We start from the raw sequence: 14,773 nt of genomic DNA on the forward strand, positions 1-14,773 counted from the left end.
TTACAATCGCCCAACTGGCATGATGGGTGTTCGAGCCGTCCAATCACACTAAAGGTCAGGATTTCTTGGCCAATGGCGTTGCTCTGTGGGCGGGACTTCATGGACGTTTCCTCATGTATCATCATCATCCCATGGACTGACTTGTTTGTTGTCGAGCAAGATGGAGTTCCTTCTGGGAAATCCTTACAGTACCCCAGTGGGGCATTGCATTGGTATGTAAGCAGATGTTTAGGAAGCGACAGCGCCTTAAGATGGATGTATATGTCCTGGTAATGTATTTATGTTGTGAGGTAGTCATTTAGCGTTACGGCTGGCTACATTTCGCATGCTAACGTCCCTGAATGAGTTCTGTACAGCTGGACCGTTAGCCGCCTTGCTAACGACCGTTAGTAGTCACGGTAACGTCATTGTACTAGTGATACTGTTAACAGAATAAATGTCAGTTTTGTGTCATTGTCTTAGGTTAGTGCTAAAAACATTAACGAATACAATCACTTGTGTCTTAAAGGAGGACTGCTAGCTAAGTTAGCTTACAGTTAGCTAGCCGACAGTCATCGTCTTATAATTGGTGTACTGTGTTTTGCTAGGATTTCTTCAGGTTATTTTCTTAACGGACTACTTGTGTCTTTCCAGAGAGAGCCACTGATGGCTCTCTGCAAAACGAAGACTGGACCCTTAACATGGAAATATGTGATATCATTAATGAAACAGAGGATGGGTGAGTAACCAAGGAAAACACAATGAATATCCACATCTGTTGTTGATTAACTCGCTTATATGCATTAGTTTAATGCCATGTTCCTGTGCTGTTCACATCATGCTTTGTTGCAGAAGGATGTACTGTGTTCCTCCTCTCTGTATCTGTGTCACACCAAGAGAAGAAGCCTAGCTCTGCTTGTGTAAAGTGGATTTATGCAAAGGCCTCATTGCTTATCTCTCTCCTCCATTAACTTTGTACTTTGTGTGTGAGCTGGTGTGTGTCGTCCAGGTCTTGTTTGATTAGTTGTAAACTGGTTTAGGTGGTTCTAGCCCAGTGTACTGCACAGTGTATCAGTGGTCTATACAAAGATGTCTGGCTCTATCTTTTTTTGTTCTCTCTGGGGAATGTAAGGTGTGTCATATCCAAAGTCGACTAGTCGGTAGTAGTTAAAGCATTCAAAAGTTAATTATTACTACCCTAAAGTTAAACAGATATGTTTTCAATGTTGCAGAGATTGTGGAAAAGTCACACAATCATTGACATGTGCCGGCGCCTGGTGTTCAGCTTTTAGCAGTTGTGGCCATCATCCTGTCAGTGCCTTTCAAAAATGGCCCGTAGAGCCGTCGGCCATTAAGTTTTTGGTAATTGTGTTTGCTCGGCTTGGAATGACTTTGCAATTAATTTACAAGTGTGTGTGTGTGTGTGTGTGTGTGTGTGTGTGTGTGTGTGTGTGTGTGTGTGTGTGTGCGCAGGCCAAAGGATGCCATTAGAGCAGTGAAGAAGAGGCTGAATGGCAACAGGAACTACAGGGAAGTCATGTTGGCTTTAACGGTGAGTTTAAAGTGGGGAGGGCAGCTAACACTGTATTTACATGTCGCAGTAATAAAAGCTTTATTCAAGTTCTCCTGATGTCAAAGTTCACAACATCATTTGCAATCCTAAATATCGTGTCCATTCTATAAGAGGAATTCAATCAAAGTATATTCTGACAGCTATTTATTTTCTGCATCCTTCAGGTCCTGGAGACGGGTGTGAAGAACTGCGGCCATCGTTTTCATGCGTTGGTCACTAGCAGGGACTTCATTGATGGTGTGCTCGTTAAAATAATCTCCCCTAAAAACAATCCACCGACAATCGTTCAAGATAAAGTGCTCGCCCTGATTCAGGTAAGACGACGGTGAACCAGCTTGAACCTGAAGGTTTGTTGTGTTCATGTTAGCGTTGCATGTCGTAAAGCTTGTTGACTGTAACAGATATTTATATCAACATTTCCTTGAACGTAAGAGAAAACTGGTGTTTGTGATTGAGTCAGTTGGTGAAGAGGTGAAGCGGGGATTGCAGCGTATGTGTTGAGTTAAGTGTGTGTGGGTGTGTAGCAGTCCAAAAGGTGTCCTGCCATCCCCGGGCAGAGCCTCCGGTAAAGTACTGTGTCTCCAGGGCTGCAGCCGGGAGCAGCTCTAGTTACCTGTCGCAGCTCAGGTGACGCTGCCAGGCTCATGTGAGCTGCTCTTATTTCCATCAGGGAAATCATGTGAGCAGCTTAGCATGGATCCAGGAGCCATTACAAGTAGCTGAAGTTGTACAAAACAATATATGCTGCCTGTTACATAAATATAATTGGGAAGTTTAAGCTAGCTGCCTTTTTATTTCTGAGAACCTTCGTGCGTTGTGCAGCTCCCTAACCCGTTGTCTCATCTCGCAGGTGTTGACCTTGGAAGTGAGCATGTGTGCACAGTTAATAGTCCTTACCACATTGAAATTTAAAGTTTATATATTCCAGACAAACTCTCACAGTGTCGGTTTTATGTTGTTTTCAGACACCATTGAACCAAAGTAAGAAGCTGTTGGGGAAATTAGAATCTTAGATCAAAGTGTCTTGCAGTTGGAAAAGTATTTCAGATAAAGAACGCCCTCAATGTCCTTGTGCACTTGTTTTCTTTTAAAGTGCGTCATGTCTTTGAGCTGTTGTAATGGCCCAGTTTAGCTTTAACCTGCTCACTGGTGAGAGAGAGAACCAAGAGCTTTGTGGTTTACCGACTGAACGCACACAAACAAATGATCAGAGAACTCTTTTATTATTAAATTCACTCGCTTTGTTTGCTGAGTCAGCTCTTTCACCTGTTGCTTTTTAAACTCTTTTCTTACTCTGCCTTCTCCAGGCATGGGCTGATGCGTTCAGGAGCAGTCCGGACCTTACAGGCGTGGTCCAAATCTATGAGGAGCTAAAGAGGAAAGGCATCGAGTTCCCCATGTCAGAACTGGAGACCCTGTCACCTATACGCACACCTCAGCGGGTAGGAGGCATCACCCCGAGCAGATACTCAGTCCAGAGTGTGATTATCTTGTTTCACATAATATCTCTTGCTCTGTTGCTTCTAGTTGGCATCAGCTCCAGAGGGCGACTCCACCTTACAAAAGTTCAGCACCCCTCCCCAGCCCCCACCACAGGCTGCTTTCCCACCACAAGCTGCTTTCCCACCACAGGCTGCTTTCCCACCACAGGCTGCTTTCCCACCAGCCTACACCACCCCTCAGGTCCCCGACATTCATGCCTCTGGATCCATCAACCCTACACCTGATCAGGTACCGTGTTTCTCCCATAAACACACTTAAACTGGTTCAGATATGTGCTCGCCTTGTAGCGACAGGTTTGGAATCACTGTCCTAAGCGACACTGTTGGCTGCAAATGTGATCATTTTACACACCCGTGTGCGTAATGATGGACTAACCGGAGATGAACTGAACTCTGTGACGCCCAGATTTGCCGGCTGCGCAGCGAGCTGGACGTTGTGCGTGGCAACACGAAGGTGATGTCAGAGATGTTGACTGAGATGGTCCCGGGACAGGAGGATGCTTCAGACTATGAGTTGTTACAGGCAAGGAACCAATTCTGTGTGTGTGTATGTATTATAATGTAATGTAACATATTCTTTAGTTTAAAAAGACTAAGGTGTGTGTGTGTGTGTGTGTGTGTGTGTGTGTGTGTGTGTGTGTGTGTGTGTGTGTGTGTGTGTGTGTGTGTGTGTGTGTGTGTGTGTGTGTGTGTGTGTGTGTGTGTGTGTGTGTGTGTGTAGGAGCTGAACAGGACTTGTAGATCCATGCAGCAGAGGATAATGGAGCTCATCTCCTGTGTTTCCAGTGAGGCAGTGACTGAGGAGCTGCTGCATGTCAACGATGACCTCAATAACATTTTCCTTCGCTACGAAAGGTCAGAACACACACATCCCAACTCGTCTTAACCCCCGACGTCGTGTTTGGTTAGGTACACTTTGAGAGAGTTCTTTGTCATTCCTTTCATATCTCCTTTGCCTCAGGTACGAGAGGTTTAGGTCTGGAAGGTCCTCGGCTCAGAGTGTCAACAATGGGGTGAGTCAGCCGTTTGTAACTCCAGGTGGTTAAACACACGATGTTTGCATCACTTTAAATCCTCGGATAACGTCTGAATCTTCAGGCGCTTCTTCCATGCCAGTGTCACCCTTTTACTGTTGGCACCTGTCTGTCTGCGAGTTACATCATCTGTCTGTCTGCGAGTTATAGCACCTGTCTGTCTGCGAGTTATAGCACCTGTCTATCTGCGTGTTACATCACCTGTCTGTCTGTGAGTTACAGCACCTGTCTGTCTGAGTGTTACATCACCTGTCTGTCTGCGAGATATAGCACCTGTCTGTCTGCGAGATACAGCACCTGTCTCTCTGCGTGTTACAGCACCTGTCTGTCTGCGTGTTACAGCACCTGTCTGTCTGCATGTTATAGCACCTGTCTGTCTGCGTGTTATAGCACCTGTCTATCTGCGTGTTACATCACCTGTCTGTCTGTGAGTTACAGCACCTGTCTGTCTGAGTGTTACATCACCTGTCTGTCTGCGAGTTATAGCACCTGTCTGTCTGCGTGTTACAGCACCTGTCTGTCTGCGTGTTACAGCACCTGTCTGTCTGCGAGATATAGCACCTGTCTGTCTGCGTGTTACAGCACCTGTCTGTCTGCGTGTTATAGCACCTGTCTGTCTGCGTGTTATAGCACCTGTCTGTCTGCGTGTTACATCACCTGTCTGTCTGCATGTTACAGCACCTGTCTGTCTGCGGCGTCTGTCTACAGCTGTTACCTGTCACCCCGTCACTGATTCACCAGAGGCACATGCCGGATTAAATGGAACCCAAACAAAGACATGAAGACATTTAGCTTCGTTATAAAATCAAAGCACATCATTTATTTACATTTGTGTTGTGTTTAGAAGATTCTTTGTCAGGCCCGTTGTCTTTAAGTCCTGTCCAGGAGGGGGGAACATTGACTGTCAATGCAAAGCAAAGTTCTTGCATTTTGGAACGTGCTGGAGCCGAGTGTGTTTAGAGCCACGTGTGTTGTTCAGGGCAGAACCGACAGTCCAGTCGCAGCTTTGGAGCGCCGCTGATTCATCGGCCAGAAGAGCGGCCGGCTGTGTCTCATTTCACCGCTACAGTTCTTACTTTCATCAGCTTCATCAGCTTCATCAGCTTCATCATCCACACGTCTATTCATTGTGTTTATAGCAGCAATCTTACATTTTTAGGGGGATGATGTCATACAACCTGACGACAGATATTCAAAGCGTCACTTAAAATCGCTCACGAGCTGCCAAAGTAAATAAAATAAAGACATTCGGTACAGCCTTCAGCGTCCATGTGTGTAGACGGCCTGAAGCAACACATTAGGTTCCTGCAGCTCCTCCAGGTCCATGTGCTACGTGGACCATCGTTGGGTCTCCAGTTAACGCAGGCGTGCTGTATCTCCCATAGTTGTCATGCCACTACGTTGTGCCCCCCGCTCAGGCATGTTAATGGTATTCACTGTCTCTCCCTTTGTCTTTTCTGTTCTTCTGTTTCTGTGGCTAGCTGAGACAGGCAAGTATGAAAATATTGTCAACCTCCCTAACTGACCAGCGTCGCCACACAGCGATCTGTTGAAAACATGGCTTAAATCATATGGGCCCTGCCTCCACCCGTACCCGTCACCCCCATATGGCATGTTTTGACTATGCAGCCCCCAACAGCCCGGAGGTAGACGGACAGTGAGAACCGCTTTAAGACGGCACCACGGTGAACGTGTCCCTAGAAACACGGCCATGTTGTTTTTTCAGTATCTCAAAGAGTCAGAGCAACATGTTGTTATCCTCCCCCGCCCCCTCCCTGCTGTACGTCGACCTTCTTAAGGGGATTGTTTTGTCTTCGTGGATAACATCACTTTTATAGTTAACGACAACACGATCACAAACTGGTGAAATCTTTTCAAACATGCACCCCCCCCCTTAAGAAACCGTACTTCAGAAGAGTACTTACTCCCCCGCTCTCCTCAGTTAGACATTTTCATGCTCTCCTGACGCTAACCAACATGTCTTCTCATCGTGTTGAACTACTTCCTGTACATCTCCAGAAACCTTTTAATCCTTTTTGTTTTGTTTCTACATTTGAACGAGAGCGAGAGTGCGTCTCATCATTTGTCTCTCAGCAGGTCCTGAGCGAGGCTACGGAGGACAACCTCATAGACCTCGGCCCGGGATCCCCAGCGGTGGTCAGCAACATACCCAACGCAGCCCCAACCGGCTTGCCCCCCTCCATCACAGCCCCCGCGGGAAGGCCCTCCTCCCCGGCCACCTTGGCCTCCCGCCTGGCCGTCCTCGGTGCGTACACCTTCTCCTGCTACAACATGTTGCAACTGTCCACACTTGTGATTGGCTCAAATGAGAGGTTTGTTTATAAAGCCATGTCTGCAGCGACGCACGGAGACATTCACACATCTCTGGATTAAAGTTCAACATTACATAACTCTAGAGCTGGGGAGTCGATTAGCTTATTTTTATGGTTTAATTCACTCAATTAATCTGCAGATTATAGTTTGGTCTATAAATTGTGAAGAATATTAGTTCAATCTGACGTTCGACAGAGAAAAGCAGGAAAATCTCCACATTTGAGGCTGAAAACAGCATTTTCTGCCATTTCTGCATGAAATATTACTTTAAATGAAATAGTTTGCTATTATTTCTCTACTAACCGCTGCTGCTCGCAGAGTAATAGTTATGCACAGACATCAGAGTTTGTTCTTCCAATCCAACATTACGTGCTATTAGCGGCGTAGTGAGAAATGAGAATGGTGTTTCCCTGCAGACGATCACGTTGTGTGTTTCCCTGCAGACGTGGGCGCTGACAGTGTGAGCAGCACCCTGAGCTCCCTGTCGAGCTGTAAGCCTCCGCCGGGTCAGGATGACTTTGATGTGTTTGCTCAGACGAGGACCGGCGCTCTGCCTGAACCGCGCAACACGTGAGGAAATCCACCGTTGATGCAACTTGTTTTTGTTTTCGGACTGGATCGTTTCAGCTGCAGTCGAGTTTCTCAGTCACGGTTTCTAAAAGCCCGTTTCTCCCTCTTCAGTCTCAGCTCTGCGGCGGAGGACGGGAACGCCTCCGACGACCTTCCTCCAACTCTGGATGTCCAACAGCCGACGGCAGGAGCGGTGAGTCTCCGTGTCCAGCTGGGCTTTCATCTTCACAAGCTCTCAAAGAACGTTTGTGTTTCTAACAAACGATCCTTTAACAGCTCCGTGCGTCTCCACACGTTTCATTTTCTTAAGTGCCGCTCGTTCTCCGCTGCTCCGTTACTAACGAGAGTGACTCCGATTTTTGTCTCGTCAGTTGCAGCGCGTGCGGCTTCACTTCACCCGGCGTGCACACTTGACGCTGCTGAACTGTTTGCGGGTTATTGACTGTGAAATGATAAACTTGTTGTTTGCTCGCTGAAGCCGTCAGATGTGCCGCTGCTCGCTACAGTCGTTTTGTTTCTACATGTGAAAGCTGCTGCACATCGACGCGTCTCCTTGTCGTCAGCATCTCTGTGATGTTCCATCCACCATCTTTGAGCTCCATTTCTTCCTTTATTTCCTCACAAAATACTATTTTAAGTTGCATTTGAGTTAATTTAAGTCATATTTTCTGTTGTTTTTGGGGATTTTCTTTTCTGTTGTGGCATTGCTGCCCGTCCCCCCCCACCACCATCACCTCTCCATGCTGCCCCGTAGGGAGTCGGAGGTCAGTCCTCTGTCATGGATGACATAGAGGAGTGGCTGTGTACTGATGTGGTGAGCACGTCATGATTATTATTTCTGCCTGCAGTGTTCTCTCTCGTTTCTAACTCCTTGTTTTCATCTCATCTCTCAAAGTCTTTGTAAATCCAGAACGTAACTCGTGTGTGTGTGTGTGTGTGTGTGTGTGTGTGTGTGAGAAACACACACACTATCAGTTTCTATAGTCTGGTTGTGGTGTTCGCTCTGAAACACTGAATCAGCTCTGACGACCAGGGAGGAAGTTTCTCCTGATTACGTGTAACTTAGCGTTTGTCGTCCTCACACACACACACACACACACACACACACACACACACACACACACACACACACACACACACACACACACACACACACACACACACACACACACACTCTCTGGTGGATTAGCTTTGGCTAACTGTTTCTTTTGATCACCAGAAAGGGGATGAAGGTGAAGAAGGCGTGACCAGTGAAGGTAGGACATCATGAATCTTTAATCTTCCCTTGAGCCACGTCTCCTTTCTTAAATCCTCATCGTCTTTCTCCTTTGCTCCCAGAGTTCGACAAGTTCCTCGAGGAGAGAGCCAAAGCTGCGGAGATGGTCCCCGGCCTGCCGTCGCCCCCTAGTGGCGAGCCGGGCCGCAGTGCATGGAACGCCCAGCCGCAAGAAGCCAGAGAGGCCGGAGGACGCTTTGTTCGCCATGTAGACCGTCCATCGTTTAGACCTGATCTCCAGCCGAGCAGCATCGCCCGAGGACAGCCTGACCCGACACTAAAACACACCCGCCTCCGTTCTGATTCAACACTACGCCGTTACACAGCAGAGATTTCTACGTGCTCTCCTTCTAAAAAAAAAAAAAAAAAAAAAAAAAAAGGGAATCGTTCATGTGCTCCGTTAAATCCTCACAAGAAAGAGAAAAGCAAACACATGGCCTGTTCTGATGCGACGATGGATCTCACCCACACGATGTCAGAGACTACGAGGCAGCCCGCTTCCTCCTCCTCCTCCTCACGTGTGACGAATCTCCCGCCGCCTGCTGTGGACCGCAGAGCTTCATGCTGCAGCTCATCCTACAAATAGTTTTATAAAAGAGTTCTGCCGTCGACGCATGCATTACCACCACCGAACGTGATCATTTAAGTTGTTACCATTATAGAACCCCCCCCACCCCCCAGCAGTGACGTTATGCTGAGCATACCTCCCAGGAGATTGTTTTGCTGTTTGTATCTTCGCAAGTCAGTCCGAGTTGTAAATCTGTAAATGACAAATGTCAAGTTTATTAGTCGTGTGTATATTGAAGCTACAGATGTTATGAGATTTAATGTAGAGAAGGGTTTATCTTCCAGCTGCTCTGATAGGGGGGGTCAGCTCACGGGGGTCAGCTCTCTCACACGATGAGGGAATAGTATACATTTGATAATATACCAAACTAATTTAAAAGGAAGGAGAAGGGAATGTAGTGTTTTCTGATGGGCATAATGGCGCACCACACCGACAGATGTGTCCTTCCCCCTCCTCTCAAGTCACATGTTGTTGTTCCTGTTCGACGAACCTCAGTTGTTGTTATTGAGATTATTTTGCAGAGATTTTATTCACCTGAAGCTGCTGTTTGAATATCTTGCAGGTAGATAATTCCATCTGCCGGGAAAAAGAAAAAAAATGGCGTCTAATTATCCTCGTTTTATGAAATCATCTTTTTTGCTGATACTGTCGCACGACGCCACTGACTGACGACACGCTGTCAGCTGTGACTTTAAGTATTTAAAGGATCAACATTGTGCTTTTTCTTCTTCTTGGATAATTATCTTTACACATAATCTACTCTTTGAGTCAGAAGTTTAATCTCCAGGGTCGTAATGAGAATTCAATATCGCACCACGGGAGCCGTTTGCACATCATCGTTGTGCGTCGCCTCCTTTATTTCTCCACGCCGACATCCTTAAAAAGGCCTGACCTTTCACCGTGACATTTGTTTTCAGAAAACGAGCCGGCTGCAGACGTCGTGCTTCAAATGAGACATTTTGCTCTCTCGACACTATTAAACGCAACATGTTACACAATCACGACAAGCGTAGGAACAAGCGTGCACTTTGGCAGGCGCATTACCTTTTCAACCTGTGCGTCAGATAACCACGTTATTATAATTAATGAGTTGTTCCGAAGTGTAGAAATAATTTATTCAGCACTGTTTTTTCTTTGTTTTCAGTATTTTAAATCATTTTAATTGTGCAAAAGAAAAATGGGGAGAAATTGTCATAATGGCGTTTTTGGGTGTTTCTGTTGCTTGAGTTCAGATTTGTTTGTTTTTGTACGTTGCTGCTGGCTAATGTTTCATGCTTATGTTTATTATGTGGATGTTCTGTTTGTCCATATGGTCAAAATATGGACGTATATAAAAAAAAAAAAAGGCACTCCATGGGGAATCACATTTATCTTCATGAAGGATATTTTTAATAGCTTCACTCAATCCTGTCAGTCGAAGCGTCAACATTGCACATTTTGAAAGGGAATCCTTCTTCCTCCGTGTGTGTGTGTGTGTGTGTGTGTGTGTGTGTGTGTGAGCTGTTCTGAAACGCAGAAACATTTTATCTCAGTTGATTTGAAGAAAGAAAAAAAAGCAGCCTCCACATGTGTGTTTTAAAGAATACATGTGGTTTGATAGCGCCCAGGTTCAGCCTGCTTTATATCGGTGTGAGCTCGTCGGTGATTTGTAACTGAATCTCAAACCCAAGACTTTGCCAGAGTCGTCTGAGACCAGGGGAACACAACGTTTCTTTGTGTGTCACTGGACGATGTGAAAGAGATGCTGAGGGGAGGCCGTGCTGTGCGACTGCTACTTTCCTGAGTTGCCTCATCGCTGGTTTCTTTGTGTTGTTTGACTCCTGCATGAACTCTAATAAAACATTAGCAGTGCGTTCGCATCTTTGGGTTTTTCTTTTTGTCTTCGTGTTGTTATATTTCCTGCAGTGTGTTGCTGCCACCACTCCAGTCCTCTCCTTGGCATACCATGCTTCAGCCGGCTCCCTCTTCAGATGGTAATAGCTGAAGCTGACCTGCAGTAAACCCTCTTCTGGAGGCCCATGGGGCCCCCGCACCGGGGGCTTTCCCCATTGGTTGTCAGGAATCGCCTCATCCCACAACATGGCCCCACACATTCAGCCTCGGTCACTGGAGCGTTGCTTTCCCGGTGGAAACAGAAAGAGGGGTGTGTCTGTGGGACAGTAGGAACACACCAGTGCTCAGGATCCGTTTCACTCGACATGTGCTGCTTTTAAATGAGACCTCACAATCTCTTTAAAGTCAAACTGCACAAAGAGCCGCTGGATTTCTCTTTAAGAGGTAAATGTAAATATTTTCTAATTATTCAGTTAAAGAAACTTCAACAAAAAAATGTTTTAGGAAAAAAAAAAAAATCTTAGTGTTTGATTCTGATTCAAAGCAGATGAATTATTTAAAGGGTTAAATCATAGATGTATTTATTCTCACGATTCTCCTCGTCAGTGTTTTTACTTTAGTTTGTAAAAAGAAAATTAGAAGTTTAATGAAACTTGTACTACCTTTTAATAAGTGCAATATCATTTCAAGCTTTCATTGCAGAAAGAAATGTGACGATGCATTTTCAGATTGCTCGAGGACAAATATGTTCAAATGTGGAGATTAATACTAAAAACAATGATGTTTCAGGAGAGGGGGAAGCGCCATGAGCTGCTTGTTGGTGTGAGGTCGTGTGATGCTGCTGCTGCTAACAGTTCTGTGTGTTGATGCTGAAACCTCTAAACGTCTCACTGCTCAGCTGTGCAGAATTTACACACATTGCTTAAAACTATCGCATCATGCCGTCTGTTGCAGAGGCCCGTGGAGCTGTTGGACCTGCAAGAACCGGTTCACTGGTTCACCCCCCCGCCCCCGCCCCTGGTGTTTGTGACTCCCTCCGTCAGAAGCAGTTAGTTAGCACACTCTGGTGGTTCACCTACAGAGCCGGGTCACGTGTCAGAGGTCAAAGGATCAATAAAACTTAAAGCAGCGTCAAAATACTGTAAAAAAAACAAAACGGGAATAATGTTTTTGGTTTCAACATATTGCAAAGTTAATTATGAATCGTTAACCTTGTGATTTGTGCTGCATGATAACTGATATATTATCGTTATTTACAGTTTAAATGTGTATATAGATTATTAGATGAGCCGCTTCACCTGCACATTTAAATATTAACATTTTACTTCCCTTTGTTCTCTGTCTGACCTTTTTCTTTCTTTTTTAAATGTGCAACTGAAACATAATCTGCACAACAACGCCCGGATTAAACCCCCCCCGACGCATGCTGGCCAGCGCTGTGGTGCATTGTAGTTGCATTGCATGTTTTGCTCACTCAGTGCAATGAATCTGCTTTGCAACACAGAACTCGGTCGTAAAGCGACGACTCAACAAGTGTCATCGAAGACTAATCCGTTATTGTGCTGACATTTGAAATGCGAAGGAACACACACAACTTTTAAATGACGACATATCTTCATTTACTGCGTGAAGTGTTGGTGTAATAAAGGAGGTCGTTATGTTACACGGGCGTGTTCTTGCTTTTATTGGATATTTAAAGTGTAAAGATGAGGACTTCTGTATATCTAGTATCATTTCTCAGTAAGTACATTTACTCTACTGCTGTACTTAAGTATAGTTTTTAAGTACTTTTAGCTATTTTATATATTATATATATACTTTTACTCCACTACATTAACACGGGGTCAACAGTGCAATGAAATGTGTGTGAGAGAGACAGCTCAGCAAAATCAGCCAAATTAAATTATGTTTTTATTATTAATAATAAAATAATAAATATTATATTATTATGAAATATTTTAAAATAAGTATTATATACAATTGAGTTAAACAATAACAACAAAAAAACGTATTAACATATATGAAGAAAAAAAGGGTTGTACAGTACAATAAATAATTATTTATTTATAATATTTACTTATATTTATTTAGTGCATATAGAAATATTATGATTTATAATCAGCTACATTTAGTTGCCATTGATTTAGCAGATTCAGATTATTTATACAAGATATAATTATGATTTATTATTATTATGTAATTTCTGATGGTAAATTCACAAACTACCCAACAATAAAAATAAATAAAAGTATTTCAGAGCTCACCTTCACCTGTAACATTAAAGTCACTATTTATAATGCAATAATAAAATATACATTACTGTGAAACACTATTCTGCGTAATGACTACTTTCACTTTTGTTATATTTAAGTTGTATTTTAATGATTATATATTTATATATATATATATATATATATTTATGTATGGAAATGTATTGCGTTTATGTCTCGTGTTTGATATCAAACAGAAGGCCCTGAAACTTCACCACAGGTGAATTGTTTATGGAATGAGAACTGACAAGTTTAAACAGATTTCTGAGTTATACTTTCATTTAAATGTCAAACCCTTTCTCTGGGAAGAAAACCCCCTTCTGGTATTCCTAGCAGGGACGTCCCTCTAACAGGCCGGACGTAAACACGTCTCCCAACTGCCATTACTGACACACACACACACACACACACACACACACACACACACACACACACACACACACACAGCCATTAAAAAAAAAAAATAATAATGATAGCATATTCCAGCCTTAAAGTGGATCCTGTGTGTGTGTGTGTGTGTGTGCGTGTGTGCGTGTGTGCGTAGTCCTCCAACACTAAGGAGACAACACGCTGCCTGTGTTTCACCAGGTGAGATGATGTAACAAACTGTGATTTCATTAAACTGTTGGTGTGTTCATTTGTAACTGACTGTCTGTTTCTTTATTATTTTAATTTAATTAAAAATGTTTTGAATGTATATGTGTCTGTGTGTGTTTATATGTTTTTGATATATATATTTATTAAAGAAATACCCTCTGATGTAGTCAAGACAAACATTTTTTTATATATATATATAATTCCTAAATTATATATGTATTTATATATAAATGAGGAATTATGTATAAATAATTATTTTTATTTTGTCTTTGTCTTGATATTATATATTTATTTATATATTTATATACATATATTTATGTATTTTATATTTATTTCTATACTTATATATATGTATTTATTATTATTAGTAGTAGTAGTAGTAGTATTTTATTTTAATTATCAATCATCAATCATAATAATTGTTTTGTCTTTGTCTTGATATTATATATTTATTTATATATATATTTATGTATTTCTATATATATATGTATTTATTATTATTACTAGTAGTATTTTATTATAATTATAATATTTTTTTTGTCTTGATATTATATATTTATTTATGTATATATTTATGTTTTTTTATATTTATATTTATTTATATACTTATATATATATATTAATTATTATTAGTAGTAGTAGTATTTTATTATAATTATAATAATTGTTTTGTCTTTGTCTTGATATATATTTATTCATATATTTATATATATATTTATGTATTTTATATTTATTTATATATATATGTATTTATTATTATTAGTTAGTAGTATTTTATTATAATTATAATAATTGTTTTGTCTTTGTCTTGATATTATATATTTATTTATATATTTATTTATATATATTTATATATTTATTTATATATATATGTATTTATTATTATTATTAGTAGTAGTATTCTATTATAATTATCATAATTGTTTTGTTTTTGTGAGGTCATATGTGAGGGAATGTTCTGCTTTATTAAAAATGGAAACACAAAAACAAAAAGAAGAAAGAAAACAACACACTGATATTTATCTTCATCCGCACAACGCTCACCACAGCCTCAGTGAAATCCCATCGCTTAAACAAGCACTCAAGATATTTGTGTTTATGATTTACTTTACATTAACGTCGCAGATCATTGCTTTCTCAATTTCCTCTACCTGCAACTCTGCTGTTTGTCGCCCTGAGCTGCTCATTTAATGAAGAAACAAAAGGACTCTCCACACTCCCACTGTGTAAATGAGAT

At 42.3% G+C, this 14,773-nt stretch overlaps 1 protein-coding gene across 3 annotated transcripts; it reads left to right on the forward strand.

Moving 5' to 3' along the window:
* Positions 1–107: 107 nt before the first annotated feature.
* tom1l2b (target of myb1 like 2 membrane trafficking protein b) lies at positions 108–10,687 on the forward strand. Of its 3 annotated transcripts, XM_029457167.1 has the most exons (15): positions 108–212; positions 634–718; positions 1,453–1,531; positions 1,717–1,866; positions 2,860–2,994; positions 3,080–3,283; positions 3,461–3,577; positions 3,776–3,909; positions 4,016–4,067; positions 6,186–6,354; positions 6,866–6,992; positions 7,104–7,185; positions 7,747–7,806; positions 8,212–8,248; positions 8,331–10,687. In XM_029457167.1, exons 1-15 carry the CDS (start codon positions 161–163, stop codon positions 8,852–8,854), a joined length of 2,007 nt encoding a protein of 668 aa, XP_029313027.1. In that variant the 5' UTR covers positions 108–160; the 3' UTR covers positions 8,855–10,687. The 3 variants fall into 3 exon arrangements, with proteins under 3 accessions (XP_029313027.1, XP_029313028.1, XP_029313029.1); XM_029457168.1 differs by lacking the exon at positions 7,747–7,806 and having other exon boundaries at positions 6,183–6,354; XM_029457169.1 differs by lacking the exon at positions 108–212 and having other exon boundaries at positions 620–718; positions 6,183–6,354.
* Positions 10,688–14,773: the final 4,086 nt, after the last annotated feature.

This window comes from Cottoperca gobio, chromosome 19 (genome assembly GCF_900634415.1).
Source record: "Cottoperca gobio chromosome 19, fCotGob3.1, whole genome shotgun sequence".
Lineage (NCBI taxonomy): Eukaryota > Metazoa > Chordata > Actinopteri > Perciformes > Bovichtidae > Cottoperca > Cottoperca gobio.

Coding starts and splice junctions, on each gene's coding strand:
- tom1l2b (XM_029457167.1), top strand. CDS start 161: ATGGAGTTCCTTCTGGGAAATCCTTACAGTACCCCAGTGGGGCATTGC. Junction 3,284..3,460: donor TCAACCCTACACCTGATCAG/GTACCGTGTTTC, acceptor TGTGACGCCCAG/ATTTGCCGGCTGCGCAGCGA. Junction 6,355..6,865: donor CTCCCGCCTGGCCGTCCTCG/GTGCGTACACCT, acceptor GTTTCCCTGCAG/ACGTGGGCGCTGACAGTGTG.